General features: G+C 64.9%; 1 protein-coding gene across 1 annotated transcript; it reads right to left on the bottom strand.

The window, feature by feature from the left end:
• Positions 1-1110: 1110 nt before the first annotated feature.
• On the bottom strand, positions 1111-19026 carry PTCH2 (patched 2). The gene is made up of 23 exons (XM_032192245.1): positions 18826-19026; positions 17781-17973; positions 9324-9513; positions 9119-9188; positions 8826-8917; positions 7143-7338; positions 6937-7058; positions 6494-6641; positions 6166-6297; positions 5924-6079; positions 5730-5822; positions 5523-5648; positions 5315-5433; positions 4802-5207; positions 4407-4719; positions 4099-4241; positions 3802-3982; positions 3195-3478; positions 2806-2943; positions 2534-2676; positions 2189-2288; positions 1650-1895; positions 1111-1515 (listed from the first exon to the last, which is right to left on the bottom strand). Exons 1-23 carry the CDS (start codon positions 19024-19026, stop codon positions 1111-1113), a joined length of 4197 nt encoding a protein of 1398 aa, XP_032048136.1.
• Between the last annotated feature and the right edge of the window lie 1901 nt (positions 19027-20927).

Here is a 20927-nt window from a genome sequence, read left to right as displayed (position 1 = left end):
AGGAATTAGGTTTCCCAGCTGGATGTGCCCGGTGGCAGTGTGGGTGCCCTTTGAGGGGGCAGAGCACGTGGGACCATGGCCGTGGGACATCCCGGGGGCTTGGCACAGCAAGGACCCCCCCCAAAAAAAAAAAAACAACCCTGCCTGTGCGGTGGCAGCAACAGCCCCCCCGGCACATCCCCTGTCTCCATCCCTCCCGTGCTCAACAGTGGGGAAACTGAGGCACGGAGGGGGTGACGTGGCCGCTCAGCACCCTGCAGAGAGGAGGGGGGGGGCACGACCCAGGTCTGCGCCCTTTGCCCCGGGGGGGGGGCAGCCCTGCACTGGCAAAGGGTCTGCCCCCTCCGGGCAGCCAGGCGAGGCCGTCGGCTGAGAAATAAATCTTTTAAAATAAGCTTAAAAATATATATCTCTCTATAGATAAGTTTCCCTTTGCAATAAATAAAGGTGGGGGGGTGCCCACCCTGGGCTCTGGGGCTGCCCCCCCCCTTATCGGGGCAGGGCACCCTGGCTGGGGGTCCCAGGAGGTGAGGGAGGGGGGCGGGCAGTGACCCCCACATAGGGGAGGGTGGCAGGGCAGAGGGCTGGGCGCCGAGCCCGCCGTGCCAGCAGCTCCAGAAACAGAGGGGGGGTTAGTGCTTCCATTTCTGGGGGGGGGCACAGGGTGATCCCAAGCCCTGGAGGTGTGTTGGGGGGGGACACGCAGCGTTGTCGGCGCAGCCCCCGGGCAGGGGGACGGGTGGCAGGGCACGGCCTGCACACAGCTTGCATAGAAATGCCAGCCTGCCCTGCCAAGCCCATTTTCGGGGTGGGGGGAGCCGCGGGGGGGGGGGGCCGGTCCTCCTCGGCCGAGACCGGGGCATCGCCGCTGGGGCGATTAGCAGCACGACGCGGGCGACCCCGCTCTGCACCCTCTGTGCCCCTCCGGGCGCCGGGAGACGCCAGCAGCCCACGAGCCGGTGCCATCCACGGGACCGGTGACCTGCGGAGAGACAGCGGGGGCTCGGTTAGGTCCCCAAAAAAACACCCTGTGCCCCACCCTACCCATTCAGGGTCCCCAATCGGTCCCCAATTCGGGGGACAGAGGGGACAGGGGTGTCCCCAGCTCACCTAGCGCCGGGCGCCCGCCCCGTGGCCTCCCAGGCTCTGCATCTCGAAGGCTTCGGGCACGGCGCTGGGCACGCCGGGCTCCTCCAGGCTGTCCGCCTCCGTGCCAAAAACCGGGTAGGAGCCGGGCAGCGTGGGGTGCAGGGCCACTGTCACCGAGGCGGTGGCCGTGACGGTGGTGTAGCTGCCGGCGGGGCCCTGCAGGTGGGTGCTGTAGGAGGGCAGGGTGGCCCGCGGGGCCGGCCGGGTGTTGGGTGCGCAGGGCTGGCCCGGCCGTGGGGGTGCCGTGGGGCGCGGGTAGTCTCTGGGTGGCGCGGGGCACGGCTCCCCGAAAGGCAGAGGGGGCGCGGGTTGGGGTGGTTCCTTCTTCCCCTGGAGCTCCGGGCTGTCCTTGTAGGGCTTCAGCACCTGGGGAGGAGAGGAGCGGGGTGTGTAGGGGGGCTGAGCATCCCCAGAGACCCCCCAGCACCACCCTGCCACCCCACACAGTGTCCTCGTTCCCCCCTCCAAGCAGCTGCCAGCCCCCTGCTGGATTCACTCACGGTGATGCGGGGGAAGCTGGGGTCCTTGCCGGCCTCCAGCAGGATGTGTGCTGGGGCGGGGGGCACGATGAAGGGTCCCCGGGGGCTGCCCGGCCCCAGGCTGTCCCCGTAACCCTCCGTGTCCGAGGTGTCGGTGAAGGCAGCGGGCCAGGCTGGGGCACGGCGGATGTACAGCCCCCCGGGGCCGAGGCACGGGGACACCGGCTCCGGAGGGGGCAGGCGGGGGCCGTTATCCAGGGGGGATGCCTGGGGGGAGAGGGGACGGTCAGAGGGGACACGCAAGCGTGGGGTGATGGAAGGATGGGGTAAGGGGTTTGTGGGGTGAAGCAGGCACGGGGAGATGGGATGAAACTGGGATGGGGGGCAAATGGGGATGGGGTAATTGGGTATGGGGCAAAGAAGGGGTGGGGAAAGCATGGGTGATGGCAAAGAGGGATGGGGACAAGGGGTGTGTGGGGTGGATTTAGGACTGGGCAAGGTGGAGGGTGAAGGTAAGGGGTGGGGCAATGAGGGGAAGAGAAAAGATGGGGGTCTCCTACCTCGGGGGGTGGCCCGATGACGGAGAGCAGGACGGGCAGCAGCACCAGCCCGTTGAGCAGCCCCAGCAGCGTCAGGATGGTGAGCACCGCAAAGAAGTACCTGGGGGGGTGGGCAGGGGGCTGAGCGAGCAGTACCCCAACCCCAAAACACTGCACACCCCAACCCCGTGTTCCCCGTTCCCTCTGGGACCCCCACGTCCCACATGTCCTCCCCACCTGCCCCATGTGCCCACCACCACCAGCTGGAGGGGGGAGGCTGCCACGCTCCCCAGCCCCCATCGCCACAGCTTTTTGGGGGGGCAGCAAGCGGCCGTCCCCGCACCCAACGGGGCACCTGGAGCTCACCTCATGATGAAATCAAACTCGGAGCCGGCCAACATGAGGACGCCCAGGAGGGTGGAGACGGCGCCGTCCATCACGGGGGCGAAGGTGTGCTCCAGCGCCGCGGCCGAGCGCACGTTCCTGCTCCCCGCTGCCGTAAGGAAGCCCTGCAGAGGGTGGGAGGGGGTCACGGGGGGGGCTCGTCCCCATGTGCTTATGGGGCAAGGGGGGGACAGAAAGCCTTGGGGTGGGAATTGGGGCGCCCCGTAAGCAGGCTGGGGTCTGCTGCCACTCACCAAGGCCACGTGGACGGTGAACTCCACGCCGATGCCCACCGAGGCGATGAGGATGACCACGGGGATGGCGCTCAGCTTGATGCCCATCAGCCCCATGATGCCAAACAGCTCCACTGCCATCATGGCCAGGATGGAGACCTGGAGGGACAGCGGGGTCAGTGGGGGGTGGCTCTGACCTGTGCGTGGCGTGCCCGGCCCTACAGCCTCTATATAGGGCGTCCTCACCTAGGGGGGTTCTCTCTGTCTTATCTACTGGGGGAAGCCCTCACCCTCGAGTGCAGGGCTGTCCCCAAACCTCCGCTCCACCCACCCGCTGTCCCCGATTCCTCCTGAGGGGCGTCCCCCACCCCACCCCGGCACCACCTGGGCGCGGCGGGGCGCACACTCACGATGATGCCGGCCGTCCAGGGGTTGAGCAGCAGCAGGGCGCAGACGAGGAAGGTGCAGGCCAGCAGGATGCTGATGGCCAGCAGGAACCAGTGGCGCAGGCCGATGTACTGCTCCCAGAAGAGGAAGGGGTAGCCGCTGGGGTAGCTCAGCACCCCGTGGCGCTGGGCGGCCTCCCGGCAGATGGCCCGCACGCTCTCGATCGCCTCCACGAAATCGGCCGTGCGACGCAGCCCGCTCAGGTAGAAGGGGAACTGGGCGAACTCCAGGGGCTGGGCTGCTGGGACTGGGGAGGGAGGAGAGCACGGGGTGGGCACGGGCAGCACGGCAGCCCCGAGAGGCCCACCCCAGCCTGGGTGCAGCCAGGATGCGTGCCTGGGCACCATGGGGTTGGGGAGCCCTTGAGGAGGAGCGGGAGATGCTCAGGGTGTACGGGGTGAGCGGGGAGCAAAAGGGGATGTGTCCCTATCAGGGGATGCTCGTGGGATGAGTGGAGGAGCAGGGAAAGTGCCCCATGTTTCTCGTGGGGCAGGAAAGGTGCAGGGATTGGGCTCTTCTGCTTGGGGAGGATTCTGGGGGCCGCAGGGATGCCGCCGGGCGCTCACTCACTTCGCAGGTTCTCGCCCGTGGTGTCGTACTTGTCATGGATCCACTCGGGGGGCGGCGGGTAGAAGTTGGCCTGCGAGGCAGCAAAGCCCAGGGGGTCGTTGCTGGCCCACACGGTCAGGCAGATGTAGAAGGTGTCCGGGGGGATGATGCCGTTTTCATCCACCAGCCGCCGCGTGGTCAGCTACAGGGGGGAGAGCAGGACAGGCCATGAGCAGGGCACCGGGCACAGGACATGGCACAGCCCCGTGGCCCCGTCCCCAGCCCCGTGGCTCCGTCCCCAGCCCCGTGGCCACCCACCTGGTTGAAGTTGAAGGGCTCCTTCTTGTTGCCCGTCTGGATGAGGAGCTTGTACGCCAGCGCCCCGTCCTCGGAGCCGTTGCGGTAGCTGTCGTGGGTGATGCGCCCGGCTTGCCAGTCCCTGTCGAAGGTGGCCTGGAGCCCTGGGGACACAGCGTGGGGTGTGAGCATCCCTCGGGGCATCCCTGGTATTGCTGGGCACCTGGGGGCTCCCAGAGGATGCCGGGCACCCGGGAAGGCGCGCAGGCCGGGGAGGGGGTCTTTGGGCAGGGGAGGGCACGGGGAGGAGGGCGAGGGATGCCCCTCACCTCGCAGCCAGTCCTGGAAGTAGTGGAGCCACATCTTGGGCAGGTCGTGGTTGCCCTCGCGCACCACGTACTTGACGGTGCTGAAGGCCTGGTGCAGGCTGAGCAGGGCGGCCTGGGCGCCCGGGTAGTGGAAGCCGCCCTTGGTGACGATGAACATGTTGTAGAAGGAGAAGTACTTGAACTGCGCCGAGATGAAGGCGTGCGCCTTGGTGTCCCGCGGCACGATGTCCGTCAGGTAGAGCCCGTCGTGCACCATGGTGGTGCCGTAGAGGCTCAGCCCCAGCAGCGCCAGGAAGAGCACCACCACCACCGCCTGCGGGGACAGCGGGGTCAAACCAACGTCCCCCCACCACCCGTGTCCCCACCCCGGGGTGGCCGTCCCGTCCCCGCCTCACCTTGGTCTGGGTGCGCAGCAGGAGCGGGGCATACTTCTCGCGGGCGAAGTCGGAGAGGCTCCAGCGGCAGAAGGGCAGGGGCACGCACTCGCGCCCACCCTTGGCCTCGTCCAGCTGGGCCAGGAGGTCCCGCGTGGAGCTGGAGGGGGTGAAGACCTGCGAGCCCAGCGGGTCGGCGGGCGGCAGGAGCACGGCGGGCGAGGTGCACACCTGGGAGGTGGGCGGCAGGACGGTGACGATGTGGTGGCCCGAGGGGTCGCACTGGGTGAAGGCCTGCACGGTGGTGGTGATCTGGGTGCTGGTGGCCACGCCGGGGTGCCCGTAGGGGGACGGGTGGGAGGCGTGGTTGTCGTTGGCGTCCGCGAACTCCTGGGGTTGGATCTGGATGACCCGTGAGGAGCAAGGGCTGCGGGGAAGAGAGAAGGGGACGGTGATGGCAGGGCTGGCCATGTAATCACGGTGGGGAGGACACGAGGCCAGCCCCATCCTCTGTGGTGCCAGCAGAGGCGGTACCTGTAGAAGCAGCAGAGGATGTCGAGCCGGCGCTTCTCCCGCCGGTGCAGGTCCATGCTCAGGATGGCGGGGAAGATGAACAGCACCATGGCGAAGTTGAACACCACGACCACCGCCGCCTGCGGGCAGAGGGGACACGTCAGAGCCAGGCCCTTCCCACCCCACAGATGGGGTCACTGCTCCCCCCAGGTGGGCGCCGGGGCCGTACCTGGATGGAGAAGGCGCGCAGGGCGGGGATGGGCACCAGGGCTGCCATGAAGAAGGCGATCATGTTGCTGACGGAGGTGAGAGCCACGCTGGTCCCCGTGCGCCTCAGGCACTCGCCCGTCCGCTCCTGCGGGGCACAGAGGGACACGGTGACAAGGGAGCACGGGGAGCAGCCAGGGAGCCCCGGGGAGCAGGGCTTGGTGCTCACCTTGAAGGGGACGTGCTGGCTGGTCTCGGTGAAGGCGTGAGCCAGGAGGAACATGTCGTCCACACCGATGCCGAGGGCCAGGAAGGGCAGGACCTGCCGGAGAGCAGCCAGTGTTGACATGGGGATGTTGTCAGCACGGGGACGTGGCCACCACATGGGAAGAGGGGACCCAGGGCTCTTCCCCCAGCACCTACCTGCGTGGTGGCCGCGTTGAAGGAGATGCCGAGCAGCGAGCAAAGCCCCAGGCCAGAGGCCACGGAGAGGGCCACCAGCAGGACCCCGGCCAGGCCCACGGCGCCCTGGGACTTGGAGCAGTCCCACCGCAGCATGGTGACGCAGGCGTAGGCCAGCTGGAGGAGCACAGCAGGTTAGCAGGGACAGAGAGGGGAAGGAGGGACAGGGCTGGCAGGGGATGGAGAGAGGGGGACGTACGCACCATGAGGAGGTAACCCCCGGCCACCCGGATGGCGCTGACGTCGGAGAAGGACTTCATGATGTCGTTGAGGGTGGTGGTGGAGAAAGCATGGACGCTCTGCGTGGCGTTGGGCGGGATGGAGTCCTGCGCCAGCTGCAGGGCATGCCCCCCGTTAGACAAGACCCACGTCCCCCCACAAGAGGGCCCAGGGGCTGAGCATCGCCTCCGAGGGTGCTGGGGACCCGCAGGACCATGACAGCATGGTGCCAGGACCCACGGCCACGTGAATCCTGGGCAGAGGGGGAAATGCTGTGCCACACAGGGGCTGGGGGCTGTCCCCAGTACCCACCTCCACAAATTTCCTCTGCCAGGCCTCCAGGATGGCACCCGCCTTCTCCTCGCTCCAGCTGATGTCGTGGATCTCGTAGTCGTCCTTGAAGTGCTCGAACAGCTGCCGGGGGCTCATGAGGAGGAACATGGTCTGCAGGGCCTCGGCGCTGGGGGACACGCACATACACATCCCGCTGGGACCAGCTGCAGCACCCTGTGTCACAGGGGTGGGTCCCCTCCAGCCCCACGGGGACACCTGGACCCTGTCCCCTTTGTCCCCAGCCTTGCTCCAAAGCACTGCCCCCCTCACCAGACATGTTCCCAGACAACCCCTCTTATACTGGGTGCCCTTGGGTACTGGACGAGGCCACCATGCCCCAAACCATCCCAAACCATCCCATGGGCACCACGGCAGGGACCCCGCACCGTGCCCAGGGACCCGCGTGCCGTGAGAGCTCGTACCTCAGCAGCTTGCCCTGGGAGTCTTTGGTTGTGCCACCTAAGATCAGCTCCTCCTGCCAGCGCATGAATTTCCTGGAGAAGCCGTGGCAGCCCCCCGAGAGCTCCGCAGGGATGTCGGGGCTCTGCCAGCAGAGGGGAGGTGGCGTCAGAGGTGTGGGACAGGCAGGAGAGCAGCGAGCCCCCTGTCCCCACGGGACGTCACCTACCTGCTGGCTCTGCTTGTTGGGGGCGCTGGGGGGGCACTGGGGGTCCCGGGGGTCCAGGCAGGGCCGCTCCATGTAAGCCTGCCCCACCTCTGCCTTGTCCAGCAGCTCCTTGAAGCCTTCCAAGGACGTGAACTGCCCCAGCTCCTCCATCAGCTGCAGAGGGTCCAGGTTGCTCCACTGGATGTCGGGGCGGCCCCTGCGGAGAGAGCAGCACGGGGGATGCTGAAACCCCCACCCCGAGACCCCAGCCCACGCGTGGAGCGGGGCTGGCACCCCAAAATCCCTGCGGGGCGCCCCAAAGGCAGAGGGAAAGGATGTCAGGAGGCCTGCCCGCGGCGGCCCCGCGCCCCAGCGCAGCGGGCCGTGCCCCGAGTCAAGTAGCGTGCCTGATCCTGTTAGGCTGGGACAAAGGGGGGCAGCCGGCCCCGCGCGCCCCGCTCCCTGCGAGCAGTCAGGGCGATTACTGCCCGCGGGCTAACGTCTTGATAGCGGGGAGGGGATGCTGCAGCCCGGCCGGCCCTAAAGCTGCTGGCTTTGGGGTTTTGCTGAGCGGGGCAGGATGGAGAGCAAGGCTGTGCCGGGTGCTTGGGTACCCACAAAAAGGGTTTTTTTTTCCAGATGCTCTGCTCCAGACCCGCTCTGTCCCAGCTCCAGTGGCCACGCTGCCCAGGGCCAGCTCCCTGCCTCACCCCGCTTCTCTCTGAGACAGAAAGGCCGCCAAAAAAAAAAAAAAAAAAAAAGCCAACAAACCCAGCCCAGCGCTGCGAAGAGGGGAGGAAAAAGCCCCAAGCGAGTGTGGGCTCTGGGGAGAAATGCAGCCTAATAATTCATGAAGGCTGGCTGGGCCGGAGCCGGGCGCTCGAGATTCCCACATACCAACCCGAGCTGCTGCCGCTTCCAAAGAGAGCCCCTTTTATCTGCTTTCGCTTGCTTCACTGAGCCAGGGCAAATCCTTTTGTCTTTCCATAGATTGCCGCTCTTTGTTCTCCCAGCTCCCGCCCCGCTCACCCCTCGGAGCCTTAAAAAGGGGGAAGAGTCCCCGGGGCTGCCCGGCCGGGTACCGCTGCGGGGAGAGGTGGCTCCTGCCCCTCCGAGGTGCCACCCTACAGCCGGGCACCCGAGCATGGGGACGCACTGCAGACCCTGATGGATGAAGCCAGCATCGCCCCACTCGCTCCTGGTGCGCTTCGCTCCCCGCTCTGGCCGGGCTGGGGTGGAGATGCAGGGTCTGGGGGGGTGAGGGGACAGCCGGTGTCCCCCCCCCCCAAGCGCTGGCTGGGCACGCTGAGGCCCCTTTCCCCTCCTCCCGTCCCGCAGCAGGCTGAATAAGGCCACTATTTCATCTGTTTGGCAACGGGCAGCTTTCAGAGCAGCATTAGCATGAGAAAGCGCGGGGCTGCGTTTGCTGACAATGCACAAGTCTGCCCGGGCTCTCCCGGACAAACACGCCTGTAAACAGAAGGAATGCAGCCCCCCCCCGGGCCCCCCCACCCTCCTGGGCTTGGAGGGGGGGACCTGAGCACAGAGGGAGCAGCCCCAGGCACCTGCGTGTGGTGCCCGCACCTCTCCGTCCCCGCGTCCCCGTCCCCGGTGGGGTGGCAGCGCCCGCTGCGGGGACGCACCGAGGTCTGTCCCCGGTGTCACAGCCCCGTGGTGTCCCCCCCAGGCCCCCCGCACACTCACGGGAGGTAGGCTGAGCCTCCCTGCAGCTTGGCCCCTTCCCAGAAGCAGTCCAGCGGCGTCAGGATCACACAGGGGAACAGCTTCTCAATCATCTGCGGGAGGGAGAGAGGCGTCAGGGGTCGGCGGGGACGCCTCGTGCCCCCCGCTACCTCCCCAAATCCGTGTGGAGATGGAGGTTTGGGGGCTGTTTGCAGCATCTTGGAGCTGGAAACCCCCTGTGGCCCGGTTCTCGGGGGGTTTTACCCCACTGATGAGCCGCGGGGTGCCCGGTGCCACGCGCGGCCAGGACTCACCCTCTCGATCATGCCGTTCTCGATGATGGGGACGCCCGACTTGTAGCAGATCTTGTTCAAATCCCATGATCTGCAAAGGCAGGGGGAGGCCGTGAGGACAGGCTCCAGCCCACGGGAGGCCGAGGGGGCACGGCAAGGTTGTAGGGGGGGGGGGACACGGGGGCACGGCAGGGGGGTCCCCATCCCTGTCCGGAGCCGGACTCACTTTCCGTACAGCGAGACTTGCACTTTGCTGGCAGCCAGGGCCGCCTCGAGGTGGAGCTGCAGGGCCTCCTGCGTCAGGATGTTCTCCCCTTCCCGCTTCGGGGTCTGGATCAGCATCTGGGACGTGTAGACGGACTCCTCGCCCAGCTTCTCCTTCGTGTAGCGGAGCTCCTGGCTGACGCGGCTGCCCGCTGCGGGGGGAAGCAGGGGCGCCCCGTCAGCACCAAGGCCACCCCAAAGCCCTGTCCCCACCCCAAACCCTGCCCATAAGGGATGCCCGGGGAAGCGAGCTGGCCCCGCAGCGTTAATTAGGAGGTGCCACCAAAATCCAGGGGGCTTCTCGCCATGGGAGTCCCCAACGTCTCCATCCTCCGTGCGCCTGCACCCCAGGGACCCCAGGGCTGGTGGCCTCGGGGGCCTGCACCCAGCACCCATGTGGACGCTTCCAGCTGGGTTGGCTTTGCTCTCCCTAAAAACCCCCACACTGCTGGAGAGGCGGACACCACGCATCCATCCCATCCACTCTAGGTGCCCCAAACCACCAGTCCCTGCAGGGGTAGGGCTGTTCTGGGAGCACCTGGGGACAGAAAGGTGCTGGGGGGGGGGCTCCCCAGCCCTTCGGCACCTCCAGCAAGCGGGACCCCAGCACCCCAGGACCCCCGCCACCCACCAGGGCCCTGCAAGCAGTGGGGCCGACGTTTCCCCAGAAGGCACTGACTTCATTTGCAGTCACACACGTTTATTTACAGCACCACCAGCACCCGGCCACCCTGCTCCCAGCACCCTCCATCAGGGGGAGGACTCCGGATGAAGCCCCCACCCCGCTGCCACCCACGGAGGACACCCCACGTGCCCCCAGGCACATCCCGGGGTGGCTCCGCTCGCAGGGGGGGCCGGATCCTGCCCAGCACCGGGGCAGGATTCGTCCTCGCCGGGACGCTCCCTCGGCAAGAGGCCGGGGCCCCGGAGGGCCTGGCCCCCCGCCAGCACCGAGGAGGCCAGAGCAAGACCGCAAATAAGCAGCAGAATCTTCCCTTTTAATGACTTATTATATGGGTTGGTGGTTTCTTTTTTTTTTTTTTTATATTATTATTATTATTTATTTTTGATTTTTTTTCTTCTTCTTCTTTTTTTTTTTTAATATATTTTCCTTGCTTTTTGGGCGGCGGGGTGGGGTAGGGGGGGTGGGGGGACGCCTTTATTGTTCCTGGCTGGGCTGGGGAGCAGCTGGTGTCCATCAGATGCCAGTTGCGATGGAGGTCGTGCCAGGGCTGGGGAGTAAGGCGGGGGGGGGGACACACGGACACAGCCTTTGTGTGCGTGTGACAGAGGGGACGGCGGTGCCCGGGGGGCTGGGGACAGGAGGAGGGTGGGTGCCGGGGGGGGACCGTCCCCTTCCTTTTCCCTTCCCTTCCCAGCAGGCTGGGAGGTCGGGCGGGAGGTGCACCGAGCTGCTCTGATCTCGGCCGTGCCACCCACGCCGAACCCGCACGGATGGGTGGGGGGGCTTGGGGCTAAGGGAGAGGAGGGGAGGCGGGGGGGAGAAACCCGGCCCCACGGCCGCATCCTGGGGGCCGCATCCTGCTGCGCCCCGCGGGCAGCGCTGCACATCTGCGACCCCCCCTCCAAGTAAAAAAAAAATAAAAAAAATTAAGAAAGAGAGAGAGAGAGAAAATAAAAAGCCGTCCCTTGTAATTAGTGTTAATTTGGAACAGGGCACTGCGAGCCGTCAGCAAGCTTCAAAGGCAGTGAGGAAGCCTCAAATTCCAACACCCTAATTAACCAAAGAGCAACATGAAAAGACAAGGCAGCGCGCGCGGGGCTGCCAAGGACACTTCAAACGGGCGCGCGCCCGCCGGACGGCACGGCCGGGCCCGGGGCTGGGAACGGGGCGAGACGCCCCACGCGGCACGGAGAGGGCCTGTGCGGCCCCCCCCTGCATCAGGGGGGCTTGGGGAGGGGGCCGGGGAGCGCCCCGATAGCGACAATGAGCACGTTAATGAGGGACTGTATGCAAATTGCAAAATAAAAAATTAAAAACCAAAAAAAATCTCCAATTAACAAAGGGAGCCCTCGGGTTTTTCATGCAAAGGGCGCTCTGGTTCCAATCAGAGGCCCGGTCCTGCTTGTTCACAGCACCCCCTGCACCCATGGGGGGGCCATGAGCCCCCCCACTCCCCAAACCGATGCTCCCCAGCCTCCCACGAGCATCCCCATGGGGTGGAGGTGCAGGGTGCCACGTAGCTCGCCCCGGGGGGTGATGGAGGTTGGCTGCACCCCAAAAACCCCCAGGGTGTGTGTGGGGGACACCCACGGTGCCCAAGCTGGTGCCAGGAAGGGGACGGGGTCCTGGCAGCATGGGAGGCCTTGGGCACTGCATCCTCCCACCATGTGGGAGCCCACCCCGTAATTGGGAGCCCACCCCATAATTACGGCGTCCGCTGCAAAATTACAGAGCGGGGCAGGAGCCTCCCTGCCCCCTGCCCGGCCACCCTGCCTGTGCTGCCTGCCCCCACAGCACCTTCCTCCAGCCCCCCACTTTTTGGGGACAGGGTGCTCAGCCCCACTACGAGCACCCCAGGCACACAGCATGGAAGGTTTGGGGTCAGAGGGCCCCAGCTCACGGCCTGGTGTGGGCACCGGGCCTGGCATGTCAGTGTGGGGACAGTGGGATGGGGCAGGCCGCCCACCCCACAGCGAGCTGTCCCCACTGGGCACAGCCAAAAGGGATGGAGGCGGGGAAGATGGGCCATGGAAAGGCTCAGAAAGCAGGGAGATGTCCCGCTGGGAGGGCCACTGTGTCCCCCAGGGGCGGGTGGAGGCTCGGTCACAGCAGTGCCACCACGCTGGGGATGGGCCCTGGGCACTGCCAGCTGCTGTCACCGCTCTGGAGAGCCGGGACCGAGCATGTCCTGTGCTCGGCCTCCAAAAGAAGTCAGGCCCTGCCCGGTGTAACGGGTGGTGGGACACAGCAAGCAGCAGGGACAGCCCCAAATGGGGCCTAGTCCTGCTCCTGTCACCATCCCAGTGCCACCGCCCCAGCAAAGGGGGAGGAGAGGGTCCCATGGGGGCAAGATCCGGGATGCCAGCCTTCAAAAGCCCACAGATGGTGGGAGAGGCCACACCGAGCCCCTCCTGAAAGTGACACCCCTATAGGGACACCCCCCGGCCCCCCCAGCACCCATGTGGCCACCTGGCCACAACAAGGGGCACCCACGGGTGCTGACACCAGAGCACAAAGCACAGCCAAAACTCCTCACCCACAGGGATCCACGCACCCCCTGCATGATTAAACCGCCGTGGGGACACCCACTGGGGCCAGCACCACCCCACAGCCCCAGCACCACCCCACAGCGCGGGGTGGGGGTCCTGAGGCACTGGGGGGGGGACACGGACGCCCCGCCACCGGCTGCTTCCCCGTGCCGACTGGCGTGCAAGCCGGAGGCCACCTTCAAAGTGTTGTGGGGCGGATTAGCTGGATTAGGGAGCCTGTGAAAGGACCCATGCTGCTCCGGAGGAAGTCTCGCCGAGGGCATGCTGAAAGAGCCATTTTTACCTGTCCCGGCCTCCCGAAAAGCCCCGCGGCCCCGTCCTGTCAAAACACGGCCGTGCACTGCACTGGGGCCATCCCCATCCCCATGGGGTGGCAGTGGGGTGTCCCTGGGCATGGGGACCAAGGGGGGCTAATGGCTCCGCTCCCAGCCCCACAAAAGCTCTCCCGACACTTCCCTAAATAAATATGGCAAAAAAAGGGTTCTGCCTTCAAAAAGCCAGCAGAGTGGGGACCAAATAATAATAATAAATAAATAAACGGCCCATTTGGGGCCAGCTCCCCATCCGCCGGCCCTGGCCAGCCTTTGTTTATGGCCGGACCTAAATTAATGTCTTTATTACCCCAAATCCCTGCGTGGCCGTTCCCAGCGAGGCTGAGGGGGGGGGTGAGGAGCCGGCAGCGGCGCGGCCGGGACCGAGGGGACAGCGCGACCCCCGAAAAAGGGGGAGAGGGGATTCAGTTGGGAACCATTCACCGCTAAGACTCCTGTCAGCATTGACATAAATTTCCACTGGTGTTGGCATTTAGGCATTTGCCATTTCCATATGTATAGGGCTGCCTGTACTAATTATGCTAATCACCCCCTCTGTTGGCTGCTGTGAAAAATGGCCACATTAGGCACTCCACTGCTTGCTAATGTCACTTAATGTGTGGTTGAAACATACATTCATCCCGCTCTGAATGGTGAAATTTTTCCACATTGCTGGCTTCATTCAGGCAAGAAATGAATTTTTTGAACTCAGACCACTTTTCCAGGCCCGAGGGAGAGGCAGATAATAAAACCCTCTTCTCAGTCCCTCGCGCTGCCCCCTCCCAGCCGCCCAACAACACTTAAAACGCAGGGAGAGCCCCCTCCCTAAAGCCGGGGATATGTCTAAGTTTAAAGGGAAGGAAAAGAAAAAAACAAAAAAACAACCCCCCCCCCCAAAAAAAAAAGCTTCCTAGGAAAAACAAAAACGTATAAGTTGAAAAGCGAAGCAAAATGGATACGCGCAGATAAGCCACAGCCATCTGAAAAGAGTCTCCCAGACTTTTTTGGTTAATTAGCAAAATTTTCCAGCCCGAAAAGCTGACCGAGCTGTCAAGGAAGGGAAAAAGCAAGAGATTTCTCGGTGGCCTCCCAAAGATAAATAAGCGGAGGCAGCCCCCGCCTGCGCCCCGTCTTCGGGCCAGTCCCCGGAACGGTGCTTGTGGGGCCAGCGGGGCTGCGGGAGGGGGGCTTCAGAGCAAGTGTCAGAGCCCAGCAAGCCAACAAAACCCACTTTTATGTTTTTAGGATAATGGGGCGCAGGCACCCCGGCACCCCACAGCAGCAGCACAGCACTGCCCCTTGCTGCCCTGAGCCCCAAGTCCCAAGGATGCCCCCAGGCCACGTCCAAGCCCACAACCAGGAGGGGCCGCAGGATCCCAAAGCCAGGCCAGGAGGGGCCCTGTGGCAGCACTGGGGACCCCTTCCCACCCCTGTGGGGTGACACCAGTGCCACCACACGCACAGAGGAGCAGGGGGACCCTGTCCCCACAGCACACCGCCTGGGGGACAGAGCAGGGACGTGGCAGCCGGGGCGCGGGGCCGAGCCACCCTGCAGCCCCCCACGCAGCCAGCTCCTGCCCCACGCCGCCATCTCGCCCCTCCAAACCCACCCGCTGCCGGCGGCCAGACCACCCACCTCTCCGTGTGCCCACCCAGAAAGGGCCGGGGCACCCCCTCCCCGCACAGCTGCCGCCCCACACGCATCTCCCCCCTTTCCTCCGGGGGTCCCACGCGCGGTGGGGAGCAGTGTGGGAAGGGGGGACACGGGGACAGCCTCCCCCAGGGCAGAAATGGGGTGGGGAGGGTGCTTAATCCCACCCTCAGCTCTTGCTGGGGGATTTCTGCAGCGAGAGGGGCACCGGGGAGCAGAGAGGGACGGAGCCAGCCCCCTCCATGCATCCCATCTCCCGTCAGCCCCCGCTATGGGGACACCCCCAGGGCTGCACCCCGGCTGTGCACAGGGTGCCAGGAGTGGGTGTGCGGGGGGGACACCCCGTGCCAAGCCCCGTGGCAGAGGTCAGGGAAGGATAAAAGCCAGCAGGGAGAAATCTCAGCTTCATGCCCCAGCTTGGAACGGGGAGGAAAACCCCCTCGCCCCCACGCCGTGCACCCATCTCCATCCCTCGCCCCCACGCCCCGGCACATTCGGGGTACCCCTGACCCCTCCGGGAGAGGGACGGGGGCTTCTCCGGGGGGATTCGGCAGCTCTTTGAGAGCGCCAGGGCTGCGCGGGGTGCTCGGCTGTTCCGGTTAGGAATTAACCCGGCCTTCCTTTGAACCAGCCCTCGGCGCTATAAATCAGGCAGGGCCATTCACCACCCAGGGCTCTGCCTCCCCGGAGCTCGCCGCCCCGGCCCCTTGGCCCTACAAACGCCCTGGGAGAGCCGGGAACAGCTGCCAGGTGTCTCGAGGTAACTCAACACTCGCCGCGAGCCGGGGTTTCAAAGCCTGCGAGTGGCTAATTGCTTCGGAGGAGCCTAATTGAACATTTCCACAGTCGGGTCCAATTTATGGGGTGACACCGCCTCCCTCCCATCTCCCAGGCAGGGCCATGGGGCAGGCGGTGACCCCAGGGCATCGCCAGCACCCCCCAGCCAGACCCCTTCCATCCCACGGGGGCTGGGGGAGGCTCATAGGGCTGGGGACCCCCCTCCTGGAGCCGGGAACAGGGGACCCCACAATTTCCCTCATTGGCCACGGTTGAGAAATGCCCCTATGGGGTGGAGGGGGGGCTGCCCATCCTATTCCCCCCGGTGGGGACAGCAACACCGTGCCCCTACCACCAGGCTCCCACAGCCTCTGCTCTGCCCATGGAGGGGCCAGCACAAAACGGGGTCGATCCCTCTGCTGGGTGAGGTGGTTTGGGATGGAGCATCACCGAGCTGCACCCCGCAGCCTGTCCATAAACAGGTGAGCAGGGAGGGACCAGAGGCTTCCCGCGAGCCTCGGCCACCCCACTGCCTGCGAGCAGGGCCATGGGATGGGACCGGGACTGCCTGCCCCTTCAGCACCGCCTCGGGGCTGGGAGGGACCACGTTCCTACAAACATCTCCCCACCCGGACGGGGCAGGAGCCTTGGGGGGCTCCCAAGGCTTTGGGGACACCCAGGTTTTGCCAACCCCAAGCTGCCTCCACCCGGCACCGGCCTCACACGCACCAACAACCCCGCTGCACACCCAGGGATGGGATGAAGGGGTGGCCGAGAAAATCCACAGGATTTTCACATCCTAAAAGGCTCAGGAGCCAAACACCCGGCCCGGGAAACCGTCCTGCTGCCCCCCATAACGCACACCCCACACCAGCGGGATGGGGAACGGGGCTCAGGGAGGGCTGGGGACAGCCGAGGACAGCGGGGATGCTTTGATCTCGCCGGAGCACGCAGAGGGAGGCCGGGAAGAGGCGAGCACCCGCGGGATGGGTCCGGGGCAGGGAGGCAGCCCCAGGGCTGACACGCGAAGCTGAGGGAGAGCAGCAGCACGTCTGTCCTTCCGTCCGTCCGTCCACGCCTCGAAACCACCCCGGCGGCTCCATCCCGAGCCAGCACCACCCCGCAGAGCACCACCAGCACCCCCCTGCTCAGCAGCGTTTGAGCACGGGGGGAAAAATCCCGCTGAAAACACCGGGAGGATGCCCTGGCCGGGAGCCCCCTCGCTGTCCCTACACCAGCAGGGTGGCACAGCGGGGTGCATGTGCCAGCAAGGACAACTTTGGGGACACCTCCAGCTGCCCCACACGCAGCCTTGTCCCCTTCCACATCCCCCTCTCCACCCCGACACGCCACGAGCCCTGCTCCCTCCGCAGCAGGCGCAGCCACCTCCCCGGCTCCGGTTGCAGACGCACCAAACGCTCACCCCAAAAAAGCGCAGTAAAACCCCACAGAGCCCAAGCCACAACCCAGAGCGAGAAAACCACTTTAGGATCACGTCCCCAGCTCCAGCAGCCCCCACCCGGACCGGGAGGCACCGCCGGGCTCCTCTGCTACGTGGTGCAGAGGGACGGGGCGATGGGAACGGGAACGGGGCCAAGCACCCCACGGGAGTGGGGAGCAGGTGGGGGGGCCGCAGGGTGCGAGCAGCGAGGGGCCCTTTTTTAAAAAAAAATATATATATATATATTTAAAAAAAAAAAAAAAAAAAAAGGGGGTGGGAGAGCAAAGTTGCTTCTATTGTTGAACCAAATCCAAGAGTAGCTGAGGACCACACAGGGAGCGGGGCGTGGGGGAGGAGGCAGCGCTCCCGCACAAAGATGGCTGACACCCCTCGGCTCAGCAACATCTGCCCCGGCACGGCACCCGGCACGGCACCCGGCACCCTGCACGGCACCCGGCACCCATGGGGCACCCCCGGGCCACCCGCCGGGCACCCCCGGGCCACCCACCCCGGCCGGTGGGCGAGCGGCCGGGCAGGGTGCCGGAGGGAACGGGGGGGGGGCGAGAAAAATCTGTGCTCGCGCTTATTAATAACAAAGGGCCGGGTTTTAGCCAGGGTTTCCCCTCGGAAATGGGGATTTGCTCCCGGCCTGACCCTAACCCCGCTCCCCGCTCCCCTCCTGGATGCGCTCCGGGAGCCGCGGTCGGGATCGGCCCCGGGGGATGCTCCCGGGCGGGCACCGGGCGCAGCGCCGGGAGAAGGGGATGAGGGGATGGGGATAAGGGGGGGAAAAAACACGCGTGGGGGGCCCCGCGTGGGCAGCCCCGGTGCGCACAGCACCGCCGGTGGCACCCCACGTGCGGGGACCCCACGGAGCAGCCGGGGAGCATCACCCCGCGGGTGTCCCGCGTGGCCGTGGGGACAAAACCGGGGGGATTGGGGACAGCAGGAGCCACGGGGACGGTGGCGGGGCCGTTCCCACGGGGGGGGGGGGGTCACGCTTACCTTCCACCCAGAGGTGCTCGATGTCGGTCTCGACGGAGGCCACCCGCAGCCCTACAGCCAGCGCCCCGAAGAGCAGCAGCCCCACGAAGAGCACCTTCCCGCAGTGCCGCTGGATCCGGCAGCCCAGGGCGAAGAGCAGCGCCTGCAAGCGGGCCCGCAGCCACAGCGGGGCCCTCCGGCCGCCCACCCTGCCCTGCGGAGGGGAGCGGGGGGGGGGGGACCGTGAGGATTTGGGGAGGGGGCCGAGGAGGGCTCAGCATCCCCAGCCCACGCACACTGAGGGGGAAGGGGGGGGGGGTTGGAGGGCAGGGGGTGCGGAGCCCTGCGGTGGAGGGCTGGGGTGAGGATGCTCGGCGAGGGTAATCCCCCCCCCCCCCCCCACAAAGGGGAAAAATAATGGGAAAATTGAAAAATTGTGGCGTGGTCGGAAATGATTTGGGATTATTAAGATGTAAAAATTATAAAAATATCAAGAATTATGAAAAATACGGGGATGATAGGAAATGTAAAGAGCTATCAAAAGATATAAAAAACAAAAGTAAGAATTATAAGAATATAAAGGGTTATAAAAATATAAAGAGTTATAAAAATATAAAAAATATGAAAGCATAAAGGGTGATAAAAAACACGCAGAATTATAAAATTATAAAGAATTAGCGAAATTATACAAAAATATTTAAAAAAATATTTAAAAATTACACGAAACCTGCACAATGCTTTCAGATGCCTTAAAACGCTTCGGAACAGCTCAAAACGCTTTAAAATGGTTTCAGGCGGTGGGGATGCTGTCGGCGCGGCTGGGTGCCGCTGGGGCAGGGGGGCAGCTCCGTGCCTTACCTCGGGGGCCGGCTTGCGGCGGGCGGCTCGGAGCGGTGCTGGCGGTGGCGGTGGCGGTGCCGGTGTCGGTGCCGGTGCGGGGGGCTGCGTCGGCATGGCGGGGGGCGCGCGGCCGGGCGGGGGGCGACCCCCGGCGCCTTAAGTGGGGCCGAGCGCGGCCCCCATGGAGCTCGGCGGCGGCGCTGGCGGGGCCGGGGCGCGGGGCTCTGCGCCGCCCGCCGCCCGCCGCGCCTCTAAAGGGGGAGGCGGGGGCGGGGGGCGCCGGGGCCGCGCCGCCGCCGCCGCTCCCATTGGCCGCCGCCGCCGCGGCAGCGCCCAGCGCCCCGCTGCCAGGCAACGCTGCGCCCGCCGCCGCCGGCCACACACGGCGGGGCCCCCCCCGCGCACACACGCACACACACACACACATACACATACACGGCCCTGCCCCCCCCACACACACATACACACACATACACACGGCCCGGGGGGGGGGGTGGAGCATCCCTGCCCGTCTTTTTTGTTGGTTTGTATTTTTTGTGTTTTTTTTTTTTTTTTTTTTTTTTTTTGGGGGGGGGTGCATCCCTTTTTTCTTTTTTTTTTTTTTCTTTTTTTTTTTTTCCCCATTTTATTTTGGAAGGGGAGCAGCCCTGCCCTTCCTTTTTTAGCAGGGGGAGCAGCCCTGCCCCTTATTTTTTTGGGGGGAGCATCCCTTCCTTTAATTTTTTTGGGGGGGAGCATCCCTCCCCTTTTATTTTTAAGATGGGGAGCACCCCTTTTTTCTTTTTTTTAGAGGGGGAGCATCCCTTCCCCTTTTTACTTTGGAAGGGGAGCATCCCTGCCCTTTAATTTTCAGGGGGGAGCATCCCTTCCCTTTTATTTTTTTGGGGGGAGCATCCCTTTTTTATTTTTTTTTTTAGAGGGGGAGCATCCCTTCCCTTTAATTTTTTTGGGGGGAGCATCCCTTCCCTTCCCTTCCCTTTTGGCAGGGGGAGCACCCCCTCCCTTTCGATTTTGCAGGGGGAGCACCCCTCCCCTCCCCTTCTTTTTTTGGGGGGGTGGGAGCATCCCTTTTTTAATTTTTTTTGGAGGGGGAGCACCCCTTCCCCTTTATTTTCAGAGTGGGACCATCCCTTCCCTATTTCATTTTGGAGCACAGCATCCCCTCCCCATACATGCCCCCCACTCCAAGGGTGAGGACTTACCCCACAGGTCCCCCTCCCAAAATAATGGGCAGCCCCCAAATGCTACCCCAAATGTACCCCCCCCCATTTCTCCCTTCCCCCACCCCATAAGGCCAACCATCTTCCCATAACCAGTCCCCATAACCAGGTGCCCCCCCACACCCCATACCCACCCACCATACCCACAGGGTGTCCCTCCTGAGGGCTGGGGGCCCCCGCTGCACCCCTCCCCACCCCCAAGAGGTGTGCATCCCCTCCTTCCACCCCACAAACTCCCCCAGGGGTTTGGGGGGGCCCACAGGGACCGGCCCCACTTTTTGGGGTGCCCACATCCCCTGCCACGAGCAGCCAAGCCGGGGGGACACGGCCACATGGGCACCCCACATCCACGGGGCAGGAGGGCGAAGGGTAAACAGCAGCACTAATTTGTGGGGTAATTAGGATTTCGCCCCAGCTTTATGGGACCTCTCCTCATCCCACACCCTCCTCGGGTCTTTGCTGGGCAGACCCAGTGCTGCTCCCACCCATCACCCCCCAGCCCTCCTTGGGGTGGCTGGCAACCATCCCCTAAAATCCTGCCATCCCCTAAAATAGGGTGAACCCCCCCAAAAAAATAACCCGTGTTCCTCGGGCAGCCCCCGGCCGCAGCCCCACTGAGCTCCCCGGGCGGTGCGTGAAGGGTTTCTGCCCCGTCCCGCGACAGGCCCGGAGCATCTGGCGTCACCCCAAATCCAGAAGGGAAGCGGCCATTCAGCACTTCTGGGGCCTGATTGCTGTTAGCAGCCCCGCCATAAACCTCGTCTGAAACAGCTCCTCCGGCCCCTTGGCACCGCCGCGTCCCCCCGAGCTCCGCTCCCTGCCACCCTCCTGGTTGTATCTGGTGGCTTCCACCCGGGGCTCTGCAGGTTGTGAAATGGGGTGGAGGTGGTCGGGGAGCCTCGGGACGCCCCCCGAGCCCCCCAGGATGCTGTCCCAACCCCGTCCCGGCTCGCCCGTGCCAACGCCAAGCTCCCCTGCCTGGCCCCCAGCCCCCGAGCATCACGGTGTGGGGCCGGTGTGGGCACCCCAAAAACGCCCCCGGGATTGGGGACGCCAACCCCAAGCACAAGGCCGCCAGCGGGATTGAAAACGCCCATGGGTGGGATGG

This window comes from Aythya fuligula, chromosome 8 (genome assembly GCF_009819795.1).
Source record: "Aythya fuligula isolate bAytFul2 chromosome 8, bAytFul2.pri, whole genome shotgun sequence".
NCBI lineage: Eukaryota > Metazoa > Chordata > Aves > Anseriformes > Anatidae > Aythya > Aythya fuligula.
This window is presented reverse-complemented; position numbering and strand designations above follow the sequence as displayed.

Bases quoted from the DNA above. Each gene is read 5' to 3' on its own strand.
- PTCH2 (XM_032192245.1), bottom strand. From the start codon at position 19,026: ATGTGTGTGTGTGTGTGCGTGTGTGCGCGGGGGGGGCCCCGCCGTGTG. The intron at 7,339-8,825 runs GTGAGTGTGCGG...CTCTCTCCGCAG, and splicing joins GGAGGCTCAGCCTACCTCCC to GGGCCGCCCCGACATCCAGT. The intron at 1,896-2,188 runs GTAGGAGACCCC...CTCTCCCCCCAG, and splicing joins TCATCGGGCCACCCCCCGAG to GCATCCCCCCTGGATAACGG.